Below are 23,893 nucleotides of genomic sequence, written 5' to 3' on the forward strand. Positions count from 1 at the left end.
CAACTAAATAATATTCCGCCAAGATTTCATGGCTCGATGTTATTTAAATTTGGAGTTTTAAGCGACACAGGTTCGTACGGAACCACACACTGATGCACGCTCGCACGAACGGAGGAATAATGGTAAATCTATATGCAATTCCAATTATTGTGAGGTGATAAAAATACATGATGTTTGAAAATGAATAAATGATTTAATATATCTCGTTAATTATGATAAAAAAATCTTTCACAACATACAATGTACAAGATATCATAATATTTTGATATGTTCACACGCTCGTTTGTGTTATGTACATGAGATTTGATCTGACATTAAAACATGAAAGTTATCAGTGTGAAGTTCCCTCCTACCAATTTGAAATAAATATAATCATGAGAAAATAAGCATGTTTTCACTGCAAAATATATGAATGTCACAGGAAATAAATGTAATGACAACATTCAAGTTATTCAAGTTTAATTTCACTCTTTTTTGGGTTGCTTTAAGCGCATTGCTGACTGCATGTTTTTTACCCATTTGTCACACAGCTATTGCATATTGGCCTCACAATGGCAAATCAGGAACTGGTTCCTCATCGCTGGGAACCATTTCTTGATCTCAACAGAAGAAAAACACACTGATGCAAATTTCACTGAAACACTGAAAAAATATATATTTACATACTAACTTTACTCTGAACCCATGTTTATTTTTTTATTATTGGAATTCAGTAGGCTCGTGTTTTCTGTCCTGACTAGGCTTCTGTTTAGTCAGGTCATGCAGCCATTCATGATTTGTTCAGGTATATGTTAACAATACCAACAGTCTTGTGCGCATTGTGTACACACCACACCGGTCTTACTGACCTGTGTGAAAGCACTCTTAGCATGATGGGAACGCACTACTTTTTCAAGATGGCGGCTTAAACACGGAAGTGTCAAAATTATAAAATTGTAAAGTGAAAAACAATTCAATTTAAACGCCGTTTGTGTGATCTACTGCAGATATTGATAATATTTAATTTATTTAACTGTTCTTTTATTGTATTTTATTTAGATGTAGTATTATATATAAACGTCATATTGATAAGAATCTCGTGAAAAATGAAAACGCACAAATATGGATCCTCCAGTAAAGGTTGTACGACATTGTTTAACATGTAACAGCCAAGCACAAGGACATTTAAGAAATCTGAGAAATGTTGCTATGCGAAACATCATGTTTAAAGAGCATTTTGAAGTTTTAGAGTGTGATTTACAGGAGTTGAGCAATGACAGATTTGTAATGTGTGAAGCATGTATGAAAAATTTGGAAAAAGTGTTCACGATTAAAACTGTCCTAAAGAAAAACTTGGCAGATAACAAGTTAATTCAGGAGAGGAGAAAGCGTATGATTTTACATTCTGTTTCACCAGTAGTAAAGAAGTTTGTACGAAACAGACTAACTCCAGTCAAACCTCGAAAAAGTGTGAAGCAAATGTTAAAGATCAACACAGAAAAAGAATGCCCTTTAGAAACTGTAAGTTTAGAAGCTCCTTCAGAACAAAATGCGACAAGTGATCATTTATACAGTGCACCAATAAATACCACCAGCCAAGCTGAGCATACATATGCAGCAAATAATTTAAGGGACAAATCACCTGGCAACTTAAATCCATATCATTCACATAAGAAGAATGTTTTGTGTCCATTACTGATATCCAAGGGGTCAAAGGAATTGTTAGAGCAAGCTGTTAATAACATGTCACAGGGTATTATTTCAGCAGAAGAAATGTTAGAAGCAATCGTTAGCATTCCTTTAGTATTTGAAAGACTATGGCAGATTATTGTGCTCAAAATATCAGTTGAAATGGACCAAATTTGTAGCTTAAAACAGCCAAGTGTCCTTAGGTCAAAAGTAACAGACATTAAGGTAGAGACATTCTTTCGGGACATACTGTTAGAGATGCATGAGCGTTGCCCTAGAGCTTTGGACTTTCTGATGTTCATGGCATGCCCAGTTCAGCTAAAAATGCCAGAAGAAAGCTACGTCATCCAAGCTATGTATGTTATGGCCATGTACTCCAGAAACTGCCAGCTGATAGCATTCCAAAAATGTGTTGCTGCCTCATGTATCAGATATAATGCAGGGAATGGTGTAAGTACTATATAAACATATTTTTTAAATATTTTTAATATAAATCATAATGCAATACTTTAAAAGCAAAATTTCAGACAAAAAATAAATATATTTATTTTTATTTTATACAGTTGTACTGCATATAAAAATACAAAGTTTTTGCAATATTTTTGGTCATTTATTTGAAAAAAAACATCTGGAAATATTTTGTTGTTTGTTTGGCATTATAAATATAGTTATTTTAATATGACAATTTATTTATTTTGTTGTATTTTAGTTACTTGGGCTAATGCACACCATGGGTCTAAGCGTCCCTGAACAAACCAAGCTGACCCTGTTGGATGAACTTGGAAAAATTAATGGAAAGGAAGTCATCGCTGTTCTCAATCAAGGAGAAACATTGAAGATAACCGTGGACAACATTGATGGAAGGATTAAAGCTAATCAGGTTAGTAAACAAAAAATTAGAAAAATGATAATTAGAAAAACAACAAAAATAATACCATTGCCTTTATAGCTGTGCATATATATTTTCTTTTTAGCAATATAAATAATTATTAGGCATGTTTATATGATGTATGCTACATGTAAACTTTAGCAGGCACTGATAAGTATCACCTGCTGTAACCTCTGCATTGATTCTATACTAATAATGTATTATATACATTATATACATTTAGATTGCAACTGAATAAATATGCTTCCACCCTAGTTTGGCTATATGATTTGTGTGTGAATAATTTATGTCATGATTTCGGAGGATATTTTTCGGAGAATACATGCACCTTTGCTTCAGGAAAAGCAGTTTTCAATAAAGGCACATGTATTGGTTTAAGCACTGGTTACATGTATGTTCTTGGTCGGCTGAGCTTACCACTAATACCAATAAAAAATGTGAGTAGGTCAACTGTCTATATTACTGAAATACTGCTGACAATGGTCCAAATCCTTTTAACACACCTTGTATTAAATGTACACACTAATATTGTATTTCCTTACAGGTGAGGTTGGATGGTGGGAACAGAGATTTTCACTACACACATTGGTCTGTCATTATAGACAGATTTCACCCCAGAGACCTCCAGGACCCCAGCATCGAACCAAAGGCAGTTTCTGCTGGTGGACCTGACCCAAAGACTTTCTTCTTGTCGAAAGAGGAACATGCATCATTGAGGTTTGTTGCACAGTGTGAACTAAAGGGAAATTATATTGGCAAAACATTAATACTATAAAAATACAATACATAAATAAAATAAAAAAACTCAGCTGAATATTTCATAATCTCTCCTGAATCTTTATATGTCTTAATATCCTGACTGAAAATTTCTTTAAGCCTAATTAGATTTTCTGATTTTGTACAAAATGTTATCAAAAGAGCTTGACATGGGTTATAAATCCTGTAGCAAAATTGAAATTTCTTTAGCCAAATTGATGAAACTTAAGCATATGTGTAAAATGGCAGAGCATGCCCTGTAATATTCATGTTTATGTAAAATCTTTAATATTTTCTCATAATTTGTGAGACATGTAATAGTGTAATTCCATGGCTTGATATATCTATGTATATTAACTGACTGTTAATAATTATACAGAGAATATAATAAACAGTCAGTTGAAATGCAGAATCTTCATCGTTCTAAATAAAGCTTTTTGATTCAACAGAAAATGCTACTCCTGGCTGGTTCAGAGGATTCTCATAGAAGATGTACCAGCACTATCAGTCTTCTGTTTAGTTGTTCATCCAGTGCTGAACCACAAGTACAGAAAAGTAATTGACAGACCAACAGATGTATACCATATGTTTGTATGTATGTATTATTATTATTACTATTTTATATTTTCTGATTATTTATATAAAACCGTTTTATAGTTTCCTGCAAGAGAGAACAACAAATCTTGATTTACTAACACTTAAATCAAGGACTAAGACAGAATATTATTTTAACTTTTGGTCAAAGTATTTCCTCTATGTGTGTTTCAGTATGTTTATGTTGGTTACCAACTTTAAATGCAGTTTGATATTAAAATAATAGATGTGTTAGACTATTATTTTAGCAAAATGAAAACTGTGTCAGTAAATAAAACCAGATTTTTTTTAGTGTCAAGGCCTTATTTTGTTCTTTTAATTATCCCCCGCTATAGGCAGTGCTGTTCAAAGGTTCGGCCCTTTTATTTTGTGTCCACTCCATAACTTTATAAACTGTGGAAGGAATTTCATGAACCTTTGGTCATAGGTTCACCTCATTAGGATGATGTGCAGAACCTATGTTTCAACCTGGCCAGCTCAAGGTCACCAGTGTTATTTAAAGGTTCATTTTTGTCCTTTCATTCTGTGTCTGCTCCATAACATTGAAACCCCTTATAAAAAAATACATGATACTTTTGTCAAATGTTCACAACATTAAGACAATGTACATAACTTATGTTTCAACCTGATTTGCTAAAGGTCTAGGTCACCAGTATGGTTATGGTTTGAGCCATGCACTTTGTGTCATCGCTATAATTTCACTCCTTAGGAATTTCATGATACTATGGTCAAATCTTTACCTCATTGAGATGATGTACAGAACATATGATTCAACCTGGCAATCTAAAGGTCAAGGTCACAGTACAGTTTTGAGATTTTAGTCAAGTACGTTGTATTTGGTGTATGCTACTGTGCTACATAACTTTGAAACTCCAGGAAAGACTGTTCCCTTTTTCAGCATCAGTTATCTATTCAACTTCCCTTAATTCAGCAGGGAATATTGCTATCCTTCAGATTGCCTTGTTCATTTTGTCACAATATAATAAGGTACATTAAAAATATTAACTTACATTTTAAACTATTCAGGTGATTATGAAAGACCCTAAATCCTTAACAAATTGTGTTCAAATAATGGACACAATTTTGGGGACTTTACAATCTCTTTATACAACTGCTGGAAGAGGTATTTAGTTTGAAATTTTTCAAACAAATCTCCTCACGTTCCGAGATCATACCTTCAAGAGCTTTTACACAGGAAAAATGACTCCACCGCAGCCAAAGTCTTTCATGGAAAACACGGACGACAGTCTTAAGGGCTTACCTAGGGCAGAAATAGGGACTTGGTGGCTGTAGAAAACTATATTTGATAATCAGTGGACACAATCAGAAGCCATGTATAATGTTTGAGTATTCAATACTTATTTGTTTATTATTATACTTATTTTGGTCTATTCGACTCATTTGTGTCATCAATTTTGTGCTATTCTTGTGAAGTATGGGGCCTTTTATAGAGCTGAAAATATAGAAAGAGTTCATAGAAAATTTCTGAAAAGACTTCTTGGTGTAAAAATAAGCACTAGTAACTCTGCAATATATGGTGAACTAGGACGGTACCCTCTGTATGTTACTAGACAATAGACATCCTCTCATGTGTTAAATGTTGAAAGAGGCAGATATGTTAATATTGAAAGAAATGAACGTAAATGTGTTTTATGTGTTCATAATGATATTGACGAATATCACTTTGTTTTGATTTGTCCACAATATAATGATATTAGGACACAAAACATAACTAAATTTTATTACGCAAGACCAAGCATGTTTAAATTCATTCAATTATAAACTCGGAAAATGCTGCATGTCTACGAAAACTAGCTTTGTATTGCAAACATGCTTCTTAGCTACGATATAATGCTTTGAATACTAATGCTTAACTTTATTGATTTTAACATGTTGAAATATATATTAATATATGTATTTATATATATAATATGTATATATATATATATATATATATATATATATATATATATATATATATATATATATATATATATATATATATATATATATATATATATATATAATGCACTCTCGCATTAATCAACTATTGCCATGCCATGTGTTATGTTATTGTAATAACGATGAACTGTATATGTTCAAGTTAACAATTAATGTTCTGTTCTGTTCTGTTAAAAACTTCCTCATGAAAACATATTGAATAGTTTATAATAAATGTATTTTGAACATAGTATTAGAAAATACCTAGCAAATGCAAATAATAATGATAGTACCAGGAGAAGCAGAGCATGCTAAACCACTATATCGATACAAAACAAGACGCTAACAATATAAAGTACAGATTCATAGTTAATTCATCATTTTAAGCACTCTTGTGGAAAATAGCTATACAAAACGATAGAAATAAACAGAAAGTGCACGTCTGCAAAAGTACATTCAAACTCAATATTTAATAAACTGTTCTTTAGAATGGTAACATATATATACACTGCATACCCCATTGTACGGGCAATTCTTCTCCACAAAAGTACACGTGCACACAACATGGTAAAATGTTGTGATATATGTTCAACATACATGTAAAACAATACAATAGTGATGACACGAAGTGGATATTTGGAAGTCGACTTCCATAGTCCGATTCCTTTTGCTAAATTCGAAATAAATAATATTTAAACCAAGACACTGCTTGTTCATAATTCGCACAATTTAATTTCTGTTTCTTTTCTGTACCAGTGGATTTTGTTTGACGTCGCTGCTGCATTTAATGCAAATCACTTCTTGCACAAGTTATTTGCATATTTATAATTCCCGTTTAGTGACTTAAAGTTACAAAAAGTGACATCTCTGTGATTTATTGTCGAAATATCAACCTCAAGTATGCTTGTTCTTTGTTAGACAAAGGTATTCGGGTTGGTGAACATTACATTACAGTATGTTAATAAATCTAATTCACTAACAGTGAAACAATGGAGTTATGGCACCTAGATTCCTTTCAACTAGCCACCTGCTGGTTGATGAGAAGACATATAATGAGACATAGGATCATAATGAATTACCTAGGCATCGAAGTATGTTATGATATGTCAGGGTACGTTTAGTACAAGGCAGTATGGTTCTGACAGTGAAATACCGTTGAGGCTGCAATATCACGGTTGTTTTGCGCACAAGACAGTGGATCTGGTCGTTCTGGAAAATCCCATCTGGCGTCGCACACGACCGCTGAAACACGTACAAAACGCCTTGTATTCATCTTATTTTATACTTTATGAAAATGAAATAATAACTTTTTTAATTTTTATAGGGAATTGAATATATATTGTTTTCAAACGCTGTAATTAAGATAAGACTTCTGCAAGATTAAAAACATGTATTTAAAAGGGCGATGTTTTTTTTAAAAGGGATTATTCGACGTTCAGCTAAATCAATTCAGCTAAAATAATTACCTATCATGAAATCAGTAAACAAAAAAGCATGCGCTTTTGTTTAAAAAAAGCGTTTTCTATGTCCACTTTTACACAAAGGGAACATTTCAGGTAAACACGAAAAATACTTATCATGTGTTATATGTCCAGCTCGACAAATCCGACTTTCGGGCAATTTGCGTGGCTGGCAACTCAGCAAGACTCGTTGCCGGCTTTCGAACCTGCCTGTGGTTAGGAATTTCTTATCTTGACAGAAAGCACATTACATATAGTATAGGTCCACATTATATGAGAAAAAATAATCTATAGGTTCACATCTATTTACCAACTGTATCGTCAAACTGTCAAAAGCACAAATCATTATTGACACAATTATGAGTATCAAATATATCTGTCATTACAACGCACTGAACAATAATATCAATATTATGCATTGGGTACCGCTGTCAATCATTGAGAATAAATGTCAATGTAAACCACTGAGCATAACTGTCAATGTAAACCACTGAGCATAACTGTCAATGTAAACCACTGAGCATAACTGTCAATGTAAACCACAGAGCATAACTGTCAATGTAAACCACTGAGCATAACTGTCAATGTAAACCACTAAACATTACTGTCAATGTAAACCACTGAGCATAACTGTCAATGTAACCCACTAAACATTACTGTCAATGTAAACCACTGAGCATAACTGTAAATGTAAACCACTAAACATTACTGTCAATGTAAACCACTGAGCATAACTGTCAATGTAAACCACTGAGCATAACTGCCAATGTAAACCACTGAACATAGCTGTCAATGTAAATCACTGAGCATAACTGTCAATGTAAACCACTTAGCATAACTGTCTATGTAAAGCATTGAGCATAACTGTCAATATAAACAACTAAGCATAACTGTCAATGTGAAGCACTGAGTACAACTGTCAGTGTTAACTACTGAGCATAACTGTTAATGTGAAGCACTGACCATAACTGTCAATGTGAAGCAATGAGAATATTTGTCAATGTTAACCACTGAGCATAACTGTCAATGTAAACCACTTAGCATAATTGTCAATGTAAAGCACTGAGCATAACTGTCAATGTAAACCACAGAGCATAACTGTCAATGTAAACCACTGAGCATAACTGTCAATGTAAACCACTAAACATTACTGTCAATGTAAACCACTGAGCATAACTGTCAATGTAACCCACTAAACATTACTGTCAATGTAAACCACTGAGCATAACTGTCAATGTAAACCACTAAACATTACTGTCAATGTAAACCACTGAGCATAACTGTCAATGTAAACCACTGAGCATAACTGCCAATGTAAACCACTGAACATAACTGTCAATGTAAATCACTGAGCATAACTGTCAATGTAAACCACTTAGCATAACTGTCTATGTAAAGGATTGAACATAACTGTCAATATAAACAACTAAGCATAACTGTCAATGTGAAGCACTGAGTATAACTGTCAATGTTAACCACTGAGCATAACTGTCAATGTGAAGCACTGACCATAACTGTCAATGTGAAGCAATGAGAATATTTGTCAATGTTAACCACTGAGCATAACTTCCAATTCAAAACACTGAGCATAACTGTCAATGTGAAGCACTGAGCATAATTGTCTATGTTAAGCACTGAGCATAGCTGCCAATTTAAAACATTGAGCATAACTGTCTGTGTAAAACACTGAGCATAACTTTCAATGTGAAGCACTGAGGATAACTGTCAATATAAAGCAATGAGCATAACTGTCAATGTGAAGCACTGAGCATAATTGTCAATATAAAGCACTGGGCATAACTGCCTATGTAAAACATTGAGCATAACTGTCTGTGTAAAGCACTGAGCCTAACTGTCAATGTGAAGCACTGAGCATAACTGCCAATGTAAAACATTGAGCATAGCTGTCTGTGTAAAGCACTGAGCCTAACTGTCAATGTGAAGCACTGAGTATAACTGCCAATGTAAAACATTGAGCATAACTGTCTGTGTAAAGCACTGAGCCTAACTGTCAATGTGAAGCACTGAGCTTAACTGTCGATGAGAAGCATTGAGCATAACTGCCGATGTCAAACAATGAGCATAAATGCCAATGTAAAGCACTGAGCATAACTGTCAATGTGAAGCACTGACAATAACTGTCAATGTGAAGCACTGAGCATATTTGTCAATGTTAACCACTGAGTATAACCGTCAATGTAAACCACTTAGCATAATTGTCAATGTAAAGCACTGAGCATAACTTCCAATGCAAAACACTAAGCATAACTGTCAATGTGAAGCACTGAGCATAATTGTCTATGTAAAGCACTGAGCATAGCTGCCAATGTAAAACATTGAGCATAACTGTCTGTGTAAAACACTGAGCATAACTTTCAATGTGAAGCACTGAGCTTAATTGTCAATGTAAAGCAATGAGCATAACTGTTCATGTGAATCACTGAGCTTAACTGTCAATGTAAAGCGCTGAGCATAACTGTCGATGTAAAGCATTGAGCATAACTGCCGATGTCAAGCAACGAGCATAAATGTCAATGTAAAGCACTGAGCATAACTGTCAATGTAAAGCACTGAGCATAACTTCCAATGCAAAGCACTGAGCATAACTGTCAATGTGAAGCACTGAGCATAATTGTCAATGTAAACCAATGAGCATAACTGTCAATGCAAAGCAATGAATATTACTTCCAATGTAAAGCAATGACCATCACTTCCTATGTAAAGCACTGACCATAATTGTTAATGTAATGCATTGAAAATAACGTTCAATATAAAGCACTGGGCATAAAAGTCAATGTGAAGCACGCTGAGCATAATTGTCAATATAAAGCACTCTTACATTTGTAGGTGTTGACTTAATCGTTGAACATTTTAAGTAAATTGTTAAATTAAGAAATTTTATATTAAAACCATGACTTTAATATTAAATACACATAACTATCCTAAATAAGTAACAGCGAGACTTGTAGAAAATCCAATTATTATACTTTATCAATTTCACTAAAACAGAAATGTTTATTTTCCGGGCTCCGGTGTTACATATTGCAGATGTTGATGAGAATGGTGAGCCTGTTCATGCCAGCATGATGACTACTGTGCGTGTCCCAGTAGATTCCATTGTGTTACATATTGCAGGCGTTGATGAGAATGGTGAGCCGGTTCATGCCAGCATTTTGACTGCTGTGCGTGTCCCAGCAGATTATATTGTGTTACATATTGCAGGCGTTGATGAGAATGGTGAGCCGGTTCATGCCAGCATGTTGACTGCTGTGTGTACCCTCGCAGATTATATTGTGTTAAATATTGCAGGAGTTGATGAGAATGGTGAACCTGTTCGTGCCAGCGTATTGAGTGCTGTGTGTACCCTCGCAGATTCAATTGTGTTACATATTGCAGGTGTTGATGAGAATGGTGAACCTGTTCATGCCAGCATGTACAAGTATCTGTGGATTATTGGAGGGAAAGAGTTCCATGAATTTCCCGACTACACGTTCGAAGATCACAATGGTAAACTCACACCTTCGTATGGACCCCGGGTGATGGTCAGAGACTACATGGAGGGTAATATATACACTGAACAAAATTCATTAAATTGAAAACTACTCAATGTATCGACTCGAAAATTGAAACTACATCGTTATGCCTAGTACTCTATCGATTTTATAAAGAAAAATCTCGACACCAAGATAGATATATGGTTCTTTGTCACCTATACAACCGTTTCACTCCGGCTACGTCAACGGCACGGCGGACCGTTGGCACGCACAACCGGGCAATTTGCCCACAGACCGTCCGCAACCGGCTCCGGGCCGTCGGTATTCGCGCCCGTCGACCACGGAAGGTTCCTGTCCTTACTGCGAGACACAGAGCAGCACGGCTAGCATGGGCGAGACGGAATCAACGGTTGACTAGAGCTGACTGGGCTAATGTCATTTTTGTGGATGAAACCAGACTGAAGCTCCGTGGGTCAGACGGGCGCGTCCGCATTTACCGACGGAGGGGAGAGCGAAACAGGGAATGTTGTTTTATTGACGCAGACCAGTTCGGTGGTGGTTCTGTGATGGTCTAGGCAGGAATTTCCATGCACACAAAGACTTCAATTGTCCCTATCCTTGGTAATTTAAATGCACTGAGGTATCAGAACGGCATTATTCAACCTGTATTGATACCGCACATCCAAGCTAATCGAGGCATGATGTTGTTGCAAGACAATGCGCCTTGTCATGTTGCACGGGGAACTAAGAATATGCTGGCAACAAACAACATTCGTGTTATAGATGTTCCGGCAAAAAGCTCAGATCTGAATCCAATAGAAAATGTGTGGGACTTGTTAAAGAGAAAAGTTAGGGCTTTGCCCCAACAACACAATGCCGACGAACTCAGGCGTGATATTCGTCGGATGTGGGACATTATCCCACAGAACTACATACACAGATATGTGGTTTTAATGAGGTCAAGGTGCCTTGCAGTTATTGCTGCAAATGGTGGACACACAAGCTACTGAATTTAACACGTTCTCCAGAACAGTTCTTTGTGACTTTCGATTTAATGAGTGACTAACTTTAACATTTTTTTTTAAATAAATCAATAGTTCCAATGAAATTAATTTTTATTAAAATGTTTTCAATAAATGCGTCAAACTGGTGTATTAAACAAGTTTTGCGATTTTCTTATTTTATTCACATATTTTAATAGAACATTGAATGAACGTTTAGAAATTGTGTTTAGTGTATTCTTTGATAGTTCTGTTTTGGCTCAATCGATAAGTTATATCGATCGTTTGAATCGGTGTCGCATGAGTGCCTCCTAACGCTACTAATTTTAAAATCTTTATGTATCATGGTATTTAGGGAGATGGTCGAAATGTGCAAAAAGTAGATTGAAAGACGACAAGTTCAACACGACGGTAAAATATATAAAATATCTTGACGACACGTAGAAAATTATTGTTACAGTTGAAGATCTTTCTAGCAAAGAAACTAGGGAAGAAGTATTTACCCACGTTATAATTGCTTCGGGTATTTTCAGCTTCCCAAATTTGCCAGTTTTTCCCGGAATCGAAAATTTTCCTCGAAGGGTAATTCATTCGCACGACTTCAGAAATGCTTGACACTTTACGAATCAGAGAGTTCTGTTGATTGGGGCTGGTTACTCCGGTGAATCTATCGCTACACAGCTTCTTAAGTTTGGAGCAACACATGTTACTCTCGCATACAGAACTAAGCCAAAAAGCTCCACTTGCGTTATTCCCGAATCTATTTTGGAAAAACCGAATGTGGAATATTTCGAAAGCAGTAAGGTTTTCTTTAAAGATGGCAGTTCCATGGAGTATGACGCTGTTATTTTTACAACTGGCTACCGCAACCATTTTCCGTTCTTGCAGGGACGGTTTCGAATAGATGAGGGAACTTCTTTGTACCCTGCTGGGCTGTATAATGGAACACTTTTCCTTAACGAGGGTCACAATAATCTGTTCTATGTTGGAGCTCAAGCACAAGTCCATTCATTTTGCTTATTCGAGTCCCTCGCATATTGGACATGCAAGTAATACATTGCACACGATGAAACAAACAATGTTTGAACTTAATTTATTTAGCGTATATCTTCAGTTGTTTTGTTTCAATGCTCATTTCCTTTTCGGTCATTTTCGTTTGAATATTTAGTACAGCACATATCTAACAATATGTATCGAATCTTTTCTAGGTTCATTCTTGGTCAGCTTGAAAATGAGCCAGCTTGAAACAATTCAGAGCACCTAATGCAAATACTTTTCAAAGATACGATGCAGTCATCGTTAGAAACCAAAAACATCACACACAGTCTGCCTTATAAAATAAAAGGTTTAAAACTGTGTGATCATAGAGCTCTGAATAATTGTTTCCCTCCGTCTGCATATAGAGTTGGGATCTCTAATCATAGAAGTTCTTGGGGTTTACCTTTTCGTTTTTTATTATTATTTGTTTTATTGATAAGTTTCCTCAAGTCAATGCATACTTTGATAAGATTTACCTTTTGCGTTTTATCTTTATTAAGGATTGTTGGGATAAGAGTGAGGTTTGTGCACATAAACTGATTTAAACCCCCAGTAAATTTACTGACCGTTCCAAGGCGGTACCTTCAATTCTTGATAAGCATACCTATTATATATATATATATATATATATATATATATATATATATATATATATATATATATATATATATATATATATATATATATATATATATATATATATATATATATATATATTATTTATGCACTGTGCTGTTTGTAGAGTTTTGTGCTGTTCTATGTTTCTTGTTTGTGATTTTGTGTTCTATGTCTTTGGCGTTTGCCCAGTGCAACTAAACCGGGTTTATGTTTAAACTTTTTGCTACTGAGCATGTTTCTGTAGCTTTTTGCATAAATATTGTTGGTTGTATGCCGTATGACGCATACACTAAGTTATATGACTCTATTGTTTGGCCGAATAAATGTTACGGTGCATTTATCTGGGGTGTAAAATCGTTTTCCTGCATAAAGGCCGTGCATAATAGAGTCATGCGTTTCTTTTTCGGCGTTGGGAAATACACACCTAATGATGCTGTTTCAGGTGAAATGGCATGGGTACCACCGATTATCCGTCAGTGAAAGTTTATAATCGGACATTGGTCTAGGCTGTGTAATACACCTGTGTCACGTATCAATAAACGAATACTTCTTTGGGCAAAGCATGTAGTGCATACAAATCTTTTTATTCTGTAAATAAGAAAATGTTAAGCCTTGACTTAGATATGTATACTAATATGAATGACAATGTACCAAAATCCACCGTTGTTGGCCAATTATATGATAAAATGATGTCAGCGTATGTCAATGATTGGCACGATTTTTTAAATAGACCAAAAGTTATACGTGCGAGGGGTGGAAATAAGTTCAGAAAGTATTGCAAGTATAAAATTAATTATTCTGTTGAAAATTATTGTAAATTGATTATGCCACCAAAACATAGGGCAGCGTTAAGTAAATTTAGATTCGGGGTAGCCCCTATTCGAGTGGAAACGGGCCGATATGAAAAACTTGCCCTAAATGATCGTCTTTGCCCATTTTACAACTCTGTTGAATCAGAAATTCATGCGTTGTTCTATAGTAAATTGTATAATAATATACGAATGCAATTGTTAGAAAAGGCGAACACAATTAATCCATCATTTCAAAGTATGTCCGAAATAGATAAGTTGTCTTATATTTTAGCAAATTACATGTTGTCAAGACTTAGTGCCAAAATCTGCAGCGATATTCTTAATTATACGATGATTAATTTGTGTAAGTAATGCTGTTGTTATTTTAAAACTTAAATTATTGTGGTACTTTACGTATAGCTAGAAATAAATGCTTATCAGTTCATCGACGGTCTTACCGGGTTGATAGTCGAATTTTTACACCCATTTCTTAAGTATGCACGATTATGCGCGTTAATGTTTTCAGTATTTTATTTTGTTTGATTTACCTAAGTTTTAAAACAAGATTAGCATTGGTTTCTAGTTTCTTACTTGTAAATAGATATATGCAATCCAATATGTGTGCAATACTATGTGTTGTATTTGTATATATCGATTTTATATGTTGTATAAGTAATGTATAGTATTATTTTGTGTGTGTTATAGTCTCTTATAACTCATGCACTGAGTGGCAATGCATGTTTTTAAGGTATATTTATTATGTGATGTATATATGTTGTATTGATGAGACTTTAACAAACTATCAAATATAATATCATAAGTATCACTGTTATAGACGGATCTTACCCGTCATTATGTGTTGTCATTTATTGGAAAACAACAACAACAACAGTAAATGTAATCATTTTTATAAAATTGGTAAACGCAATGAACTTAGATACATATTCGAATGGATTTATGTTTAAAAGTATCGGAAAATATTATAATATTTTCGAAACTAGTAACCCTACAGGGTAATTTTTCATAGGTACTCGTTTGACAAAATGCTCATATATTGTGATATATATATACCTCTATAAAAGTAACAAATATTCAATGAATATTTTCCATATCGTAATACCTACATAACTCAAACTATTTACGACTACTTATGAATTTTGCAAACTGCATGTTGGCTCAATGGCTGTCGCTGGTGCAGAAAAATAATATCTTCAGATTGAATGCCTTGATAATGATCACATATATCTTGCAGACTACATTCCTTGGTGTAGACAGTATAAATGATGTCTCTCTCATGTAAGCAAATGTTATAACGATAGTACAATCTCATTTGTCAATCGCTACGTGACACGTTGAATTAAAAACTGTCAAGTGTCATCGATGTTGAAGAAAGTTATTCCACCATCAACTGTTTGTTATCGAAAAAAAACATCGAGACACATATTTAGAATGTTGATGTAAGGAGAGTTATTGTCACATGCCTGACACAAATCATGGGCTAGTTAATGGAGAACTTTTGGAGAAATGTATCACAAGTTTTAAGTAACCTGCTTTGAACTGAAAAAGAATAGTGTCCAGTGGCAGTGTGTGTATACCACGTGATAAATTACGTCATATATGTTACGTCGGAAGGCAACATATTGCTTAAAATGAGAACTTAAAACAAAGATAACTTTTCATTTTTAATTTAAATGAAAGAAAGGGAAGTCTACGTTGCTTAAAGAGCCCCGCCTTCGATTTTTTACCGGAGTTTGACTGTATGATTAGTTTCTGCGCGCGTCGTCACGTCCGTCTGTCCCGTCCGTCCGTCCCGCTTTCTTTTCCAGTCCATGAAACTACATTTTAAAGATTTCGTTTTATTTAAATCAAAGTTATATCTAGGAATAAAGAAATCGCATGCGCATAGCAAAGGAATTCTATGTGTCTACTAAATAATACAGCATATGTAAGTCCAATGTTACATGATAGGAATCGATTATATAAAGTGGCTCTTTCTACTTACAATCACAGCATAAGACTTGCACGTGTACGTTTGAGTAAACGTTAAGGTGAACTTGATCACAGGACACACGTGCTAGCTTCCTTACAGTAAGGCACTTTGGTTATTATCACTGTACCTTTCTGTTAGTAACTCTAATTTACTAATGGAATAATATCTAGTACATTCCATTGAGATGGCCACCTGCTGGTTTATGAGGAGACATTTGAAACATTTAATGAGGCATAATACCATGATGAATTGCGTAGGCATATAAAGAGTATTGTACTCACATTCTTTACTAGACAGAGTACGACTGGTTGAGTAGCACTCTCCGTTATATTACCTAAGAATACACGGCGTAGGCAGAAGCTGTGAAACATTGACAGTGTAGGTGCCGTCATACCATAACGCACTGGGCAGCATTTTATGAGCGTGTTGAGCGTGTGGTTAACGTGTGACTAACGACGTTTGACGTTATCCCCACGATGTGTGCGCTAGGGATCCGTCCAGTGCTCGTTGGCAGGTCGCCAGTGAGCGATCACTGCCAAGAAAAAAATTGTGAGAACAAATAACAACCAAGTAACGCTTGGGTAACGACTTACTTACAATAGCGGAACGCGTGCAACGTTAAACGAACATTAGTACAATGTTCCACGAACGTTATCCAGCGTTTAAAATTAAACGTTGTAACCTTCTGAACATTTTGTAACAACATTCTGAATGTGGTTTCTTAAGTATGTAATGGTTTACATCAGAGCGTCAGATATATGTGTACCCATGAAAACATTTGTGCATGTTCAAAACTTTATTTTCGGACCAGCGTTCTCCGCCGATCACCGACAATTCCAGCGTTCACCAGCGTTTACACAACGCTCTTCTTACGCTATACCAGCGTCTACGGACGATTATCAACGTTTCTTCAAACGTCATAGAACGCTGACCAGGTTGTGACGGCCACATAACGCACTTAACATTACGTTTGGAGTATATTCTTCTCGTAAATCGAACTTTCACTCTCTGACTTTTTGCAAAGGATTGCTCTTTACCTTTTTCTTTTAAAGAATAGAAGACTCTTTACTTTATAAGTGTTTAATGTAGATATGTTGAAATAAATAAAAAAAATAGCATAATTCAAACAACAGAAATTTAAATAAATTAGCCCCCGAAAAAAACCTCTGGTCCGATCTTTTACGATTAGTTTCAACAAATAGTTTAGATTTAGTGCTTCTTTCTTTAAATAATTTAAAAAATAAAATGACGTGATATATTAATTTCTATATTCGTTATATCCCCTCAAGAGAAAAGCACTAGTCCTACGCAATACTTACTTAAACAATAACACAAACAAACGGTTAATGAAAATTAAAAACAATCAATTAAAGGTGTTTGTATATAAACGTTTAAATAGAATTTGGTGTCAAATGTCGTTTTATCATTATGTTTCCAAACAAATGTTTAAAGTCACTGACCTACTACACTGAAGCTGTAAATAAAGTTACGAAACAAGCACTACTTTAAGAGTTTAAGGTCAAAAACTTATCTAGTTCACGATTTGTATTCCATGCCTACTAAACGCCAGCTCCACCTTTTATCGTTGCTGCAAAATTGAGTTGTAGAAACACTTCTTTGGTACAGCTGTGTCCTTGTTTATATGTACACAAGTGAGTATGACTTATATTTTGTCTGATATGTTTTTGTTAAATAGACAAATTTCGAAAATGGAAAAAAGTGGTTCCGTGTAAAAACACCTATACCAGAGGTTGTCCATGTGTTCGATTCATTATTGGGCAAACTATGGTGCCAGAATTTTTTTCCCGATTCGGACTTGTGTATAATCGTGTGACTGTTATTTATAGTGCTTACGCCGATACACATCAAAACTTATTAACTTTTCTAAAAAAAGAAGTATGCATATAGTTATAAAAGTGGTGGCGTTGTTGTTCTAGTGATGGCGTTGTGGAATAGTGGCGGCGCTGTATGACTTGCACTGAAAGTTGATATGATTTAAAGCTTTTGGAAGGAATACACTATTGTGCCATGTTAACCATGAACTTTTAAAATGGTTGTTTAGCGGAATCGATAGACTATGCGAAATACATTAAACAAACATCAAGCCAGTTACGGAAAACAGTACGGTGTGTGCTGGTATATTTGACCAAACAACAGCCTCTTTAAGACCCCAAGTCCTCAAAGTGAAGTCAAATATGTCGGAATGTCGGGGTGGTGCGCAATAGGAATTTATTTTTGCACCCAATGTTAATTGAAGGTTTTTACTTGTAAAACGAATCTTTGTGGGTAGATTAGTGTCAGTGCTGTAGTGATAGTGATAGCCATTGGCCAACAAATGCCCGTTGCCAATAATGCAACGAAATCGTCGTCAATATGTAGTATAGGTGTTTTTACACGGCACCGTATTCTCCGATTTTCGAAATATATCCATTTGATAAAAATATCAGATGAGATATCAAGTGTGGACATATAAACAAAGGGCATACCTGCACCACGGACGTGTTGACAGTTCATTTTTTTTGCATCACCGATAAGTAGTGGAGGTGGCGTTTAGCAGGCGTGTATATGAAGTAGAGCGTGGTTTTGTTTGACACAATTTTAAACATCATCTTAAGGTTATGACCGTTATTGATAGTAGTTCAGTACTGAAAAACACAAAGGTACCAGTTCTTATTCGAAATTGAATAAGCATCTTAATAGTTTTAACATTTTATAAAACCGAAGTGCTATGTCTGAGAGAAGAATTTGTATCATCGGGGCCGGTCACTCGGAAATGTCCGCATTGTGGCATTGCGTCGGTCTCGGCGTTGCGGACGATGTCGTCTGCTTTGAGAAGCAGGAAACCTGGGGTGGACTCTGGAACTTTAACTGGAAAACAGATGAGGCTGTATAAAATAATTATGTAATCCCATTAAGATATAATGTATTGTGATTAAAGCATCAATTGTCTTACTAAACAACAACATTTATTTGAGTAGTACCTTTACTGTCTTTCACCCGAAAGAGTTTGGGCTCGAGCCCATAGGGGCAACGTTCTCAAGGGATCACAAAAAGAAAACTAATACTGGTTTCTACACAGAAACGGCTTCGAAAGTAATAAATATTATCTTTTCTGTGGCGGATCCGTAACTTGGTGTATAACCTTTTGATATGTGCCCCTCCCTGAAATTGATTTGGTGTTTAATTGTTGGGGGTATGAGTTCTCCTCCGTGAATCATTTTTACAGTTTCTCGTCCGAAAGGGTGCATTTAGGGCGTATTTTATTACTTTTCTGCAATATTAAAATAAAAAGTAAAGTTGTATGGGGTTAGCGTGGGGGGGGGGGGGGGGGGGGGGTCCGCTAGAGCCAGTAGCTGTCTTTATAATATAACTGCAATACATGAATGGTATGTATAGACTGAATTCAAACTAATTTAAAGTCATTTCGGTCGTTTGACCCCTTCGTATGCACCCAGGCAGATTATCAGAGATTATGTAGAAGGTATGCTGGCATTTCAGTCGTATGTATCTTTTTTTTATGTGTTATACTTAATGCGAAAAATTACTCCTGCATGCATATATTAAGAAATATGTTCAGAACATAAAAAATGAATTTTGCAAAAAGGTTTTAAATTCAATCTTTTTTAATTATGACATCAATAAAACTGTGATACTGTCGACAGTTTTGGTTTACATAAGTATAGCTATAGATATAGTTTATGTGAACAATTTCTGACCTATTTACTAGAAGCAGTTTTGACATTCAGAAAGAAGTTGTAAAACAACATTCTAAATGTGGTTTCTCAAGTATATAAAATTTTGAACATCTACGCGACAGCAAGGTTACATTGCACATGCACACAACAACAAGGTCAATTTGCATATGCACACAACAAGGTCACTTTGCATATGTACACAACAAGGTCACTTTGCATATGTACACAACAAGGTCACTTTGCATATGCAAACAACAAGGTCACTTTGCATATGCACACAACAAGGTCACTTTGCATATGCACACAACAAGGTCACTTTGCATATGTACACAACAAGGTCACTTTGTATATGTACACAACAACAAGGTTACTTTGTATACGTACACAACAACAAGGTCACTTTGTATATGTACACAACAACAAGGTCAATTTGTATATGTACACAACAACAAGGTTACTTTGTATATGTACACAACAACAAGGTCACTTTGCATATGTACACAACAACAAGGTTACTTTGTATATGTACACAACAACAAGGTTACTTTACATATGTACACAACAACAAGGTTACTTTGTATATGTACACAACAACAAGGTTACTTTGTATATGTACACAACAACAAGGTCACTTTGCATATGTACACAACAACAAGGTTACTTTGTATATGTACACAACAACAAGGTTACTTTGTATATGTACACAACAACAAGGTCACTTTGCATATGTACACAACAACAAGGTCACTTTGCATATATACACAACAACAAGGTCACTTTACATATGTACACAACAACAAGGTTACTTTGTATATGTACACAACAACAAGGTCACTTTGCATATGTACACAACAACAAGGTCACTTTGTATATGTACACAACAACAAGGTCACTTTGTATATGTACACAACAACAAGGTCACTTTGCATATGTACACAACAACAAGGTCACTTTGCATATGTACACAACAACAAGGTCACTTTGCATATGCACACAACAAGGTCACTTTGCATATGCACACAACAAGGTCACTTTGCATATGTACACAACAACAAGGTCACTTTGCATATGTAAACAACAACAAGGTCACTTTGCATATGCACACAACAACAAGGTCACTTTGCATATGTACACAACAACAAGGTCACTTTGCGTATGTACACAACAACAAGGTCACTTTGCATATGCACACAACGACAAGGTCACTTTGCATATGTACACAACAAGGTCACTTTGCATATGTACACAACAACAAGGTCACTTTGCATATGCACACAACAACAAGGTCACTTTGCATATGTACACAACAACAAGGTCACTTTGCATATGTACACAACAACAAGGTCACTTTGCATATGTACACAACAACAAGGTCACTTTGCATATGTACACAACAATGTCACTTTGTATATGTACACAACAACAAGGTCACTTAGCATATGCACACAACAACGTCACTTTACATATGCACACAACAAGGTCACTTTGCATATGTACACAACAACAAGGTCACTTTGCATATGTACACAACAAAGTCACTTTGCATATGTACACAACAACAAGGTCACTTTGCATATGTACACAACAACAAAGTCACTTTGCATATGTACACAACAATAACATGCCTTTGAATTTGCACCTAAGAACAAAGTCATTTTGCTCGTACATGCAACAAGAAGGTCGTTTATGGGTGAAAATTGTATCTGTTTATATTTACTTTCGTTTAAACCCTTTCCGATTCATTCCTCGATTTTAGTGGGGGGGGGGGGGGAGTCACTCCAACGCATTTATGATTATTAGATCATTAATAGTAGAAAAAAAAATCAAATCGGTCTGAAAAAAACTGTTATAACTTCATTTAATATGAAATGGTATTGGTTACAACCATCGCGAAATAACATCAACTTACAAACTTACAATGTAATTTGAGCGTGATAGATGTTAATAACCATTGGACTTAAGAAATACTGTTCTCATTTATTTAGGTTTCTATTGCAAACAATAGGTTCATCACATAAGCTGAGTATATAGTTACTTCTGCATTGCAGGTAAATGGTCCAAGGGTGCAGGTGGTAAATTAAAGGACTACATCAAGTTCAATACTGCAGTAAGATACGTGAAGTATGAAAATGAAACGAAGACGTCCATTGTCACAGTGGAAGACGTGGCCAAAAAGGAAACAAGAGAAGAAACCTTTACCCACGTCATTGTAGCTTCGGGAATCTACAGCTTCCCTAATACACCAACGTTTCCAGGAATTGAAAGCTTTGGTGGCCGGGTTATTCATTCTCACGATTTACGGAGTGCTCGGCACTTCCATGGGCAGAGGGTTCTGGTCATTGGTGCTGCTTATTCCGGTGAAGACATTCCTACCCAGCTAATCAAATTTGGAGCCCAGAACGTAACTCTCGCCTTTAGACGGCAGCCAAAAAGTGCGTCATGCAATATCCCAAACAGCATCGTTGAAAAACCAATGGTTGAACACTTTGGAACAACACGGCTCATTTCGTAGATAGGAGCTCAGTTGAGATTGACGCCGTTATTTTTGCAACAGGATACCGCAACCACTTTCCGTTTTTGGAAAGCCGATTCCGAATTGACGATGAGACCCATCCTTACCCAGCAGGACTGTACAATGGAACGCTCTTCCATAAGGAGGGAAACAACAATTTGTTTTACATTGGAGTACTTGAGCAGTTCCATACTTTCACGTATTGTGAGGCCCTTGCTTACTGGACTTGCAGGTACCATGACATAACGAAGATTATTGTAGTATTCTTGCAAATAATCTCAACAGTATCACTAAATTATGAACACTAAATCAATTTCGGCTTGGTTAATGGATGAGAGTCCTATACGTTTTTATTTAAATATGCGCATTCATAATGAATTGATTTGCCAATTCAGAGATAGTCTCTTTATATTTCCTTTTACTATGCAAGGAAAATACAAGTGTATGTCTTTGTAAATTAACATAATTGTTTCAGGTTTATTCGGGGCGATTTTAAGCAGGAGCCAGTTTCACGAGAGGAAATGCAGAAGAGCGCAGACGAGTGGCACCAGTTAGCCAATGAGTGCAAGAATGAGCATGATATTGTTCGCTTCCAGGCGAGAGTAATCAAACATCTTGTGGAGGCAGCCGACTACCCGTATCCGGAGATATGTCAGATGGAACCGCTGCTTTTGGAGTGAATCGATGTTCGGCAAGGTCACCTGGACCTGACCACGTTTCGGGACCATTCTTACAAGAGCGTGTACACGGGGAAAATGACCCCTCCTTCAAACATCCCCTTTATGGAAAACATGGACGACAGCGTCGAGGCATACCTGGGGCAAAAATAGATTTTACAAGGCAGTGTATATATAAATACAAAAACTGTTTAGAATATAATATAGCGAAATGTACCGTTTGTTTAAGTCATTCTTGTAGACAAAATAAAAATGATGCAAGGTAATAATAATCGAGAAACGTGATTAAAGTCACGAATTTACTAGCATATAACTATAATGTTCAAACATTAGATGTGTATCGAATATGTCAGAGAAAATGGGTTACATCTTAAGGATTTAAACTTTTTAAAATGCAAGATCATATTTTGAAAAGAAATAATATAGGGTGTTACTTAATTACAAAAAAACCAGAACGTGCCAAACAGTGAAAACAACATCACAAATGACTTCTGTACTTAATCCCAACTACCGCCTTATGTGTAGTTTTCTTGAATATGAACCATTCTAGTACAAATAGTTCTTTAGCTTGTACAATTTTGTATGATTATGTATGTATTTATTGTTTAAGCTTTATTTTTAAAGTGTTTATGTTTTGATTACAAGTTAATGAAATCAATCAACTTAGACATCGTTCTTACTTAGTTTCTTATAACCATGCTATGGCAGTTACCCCCAATTTTAACCGATGATGATATTTTATATTTGTTCGGACATGATCCTAATGCCT

At 35.5% G+C, this 23,893-nt stretch overlaps 1 protein-coding gene across 1 annotated transcript; it reads left to right on the plus strand.

Moving 5' to 3' along the window:
- Positions 1-1,101: 1,101 nt before the first annotated feature.
- LOC128238094 (uncharacterized) lies at positions 1,102-23,127 on the plus strand. Its single transcript, XM_052953668.1, has 9 exons — positions 1,102-2,118; positions 2,378-2,548; positions 3,102-3,274; positions 3,763-3,904; positions 4,934-5,030; positions 10,357-10,869; positions 21,984-22,367; positions 22,490-22,679; positions 22,923-23,127. Exons 1-9 carry the CDS (start codon positions 1,102-1,104, stop codon positions 23,125-23,127), a joined length of 2,892 nt encoding a protein of 963 aa, XP_052809628.1.
- Positions 23,128-23,893: the final 766 nt, after the last annotated feature.

The sequence above is a fragment of the Mya arenaria genome, chromosome 6, assembly GCF_026914265.1.
Source record: "Mya arenaria isolate MELC-2E11 chromosome 6, ASM2691426v1".
In the NCBI taxonomy this organism is placed as follows: Eukaryota; Metazoa; Mollusca; class Bivalvia; order Myida; family Myidae; genus Mya; species Mya arenaria.

Bases quoted from the DNA above. Each gene is read 5' to 3' on its own strand.
- LOC128238094 (XM_052953668.1), top strand. From the start codon at position 1,102: ATGGATCCTCCAGTAAAGGTTGTACGACATTGTTTAACATGTAACAGC. The intron at 2,119-2,377 runs GTAAGTACTATA...GTTGTATTTTAG, and splicing joins GATATAATGCAGGGAATGGT to TTACTTGGGCTAATGCACAC. The intron at 10,870-21,983 runs GTAATATATACA...TCTGCATTGCAG, and splicing joins GGTCAGAGACTACATGGAGG to GTAAATGGTCCAAGGGTGCA.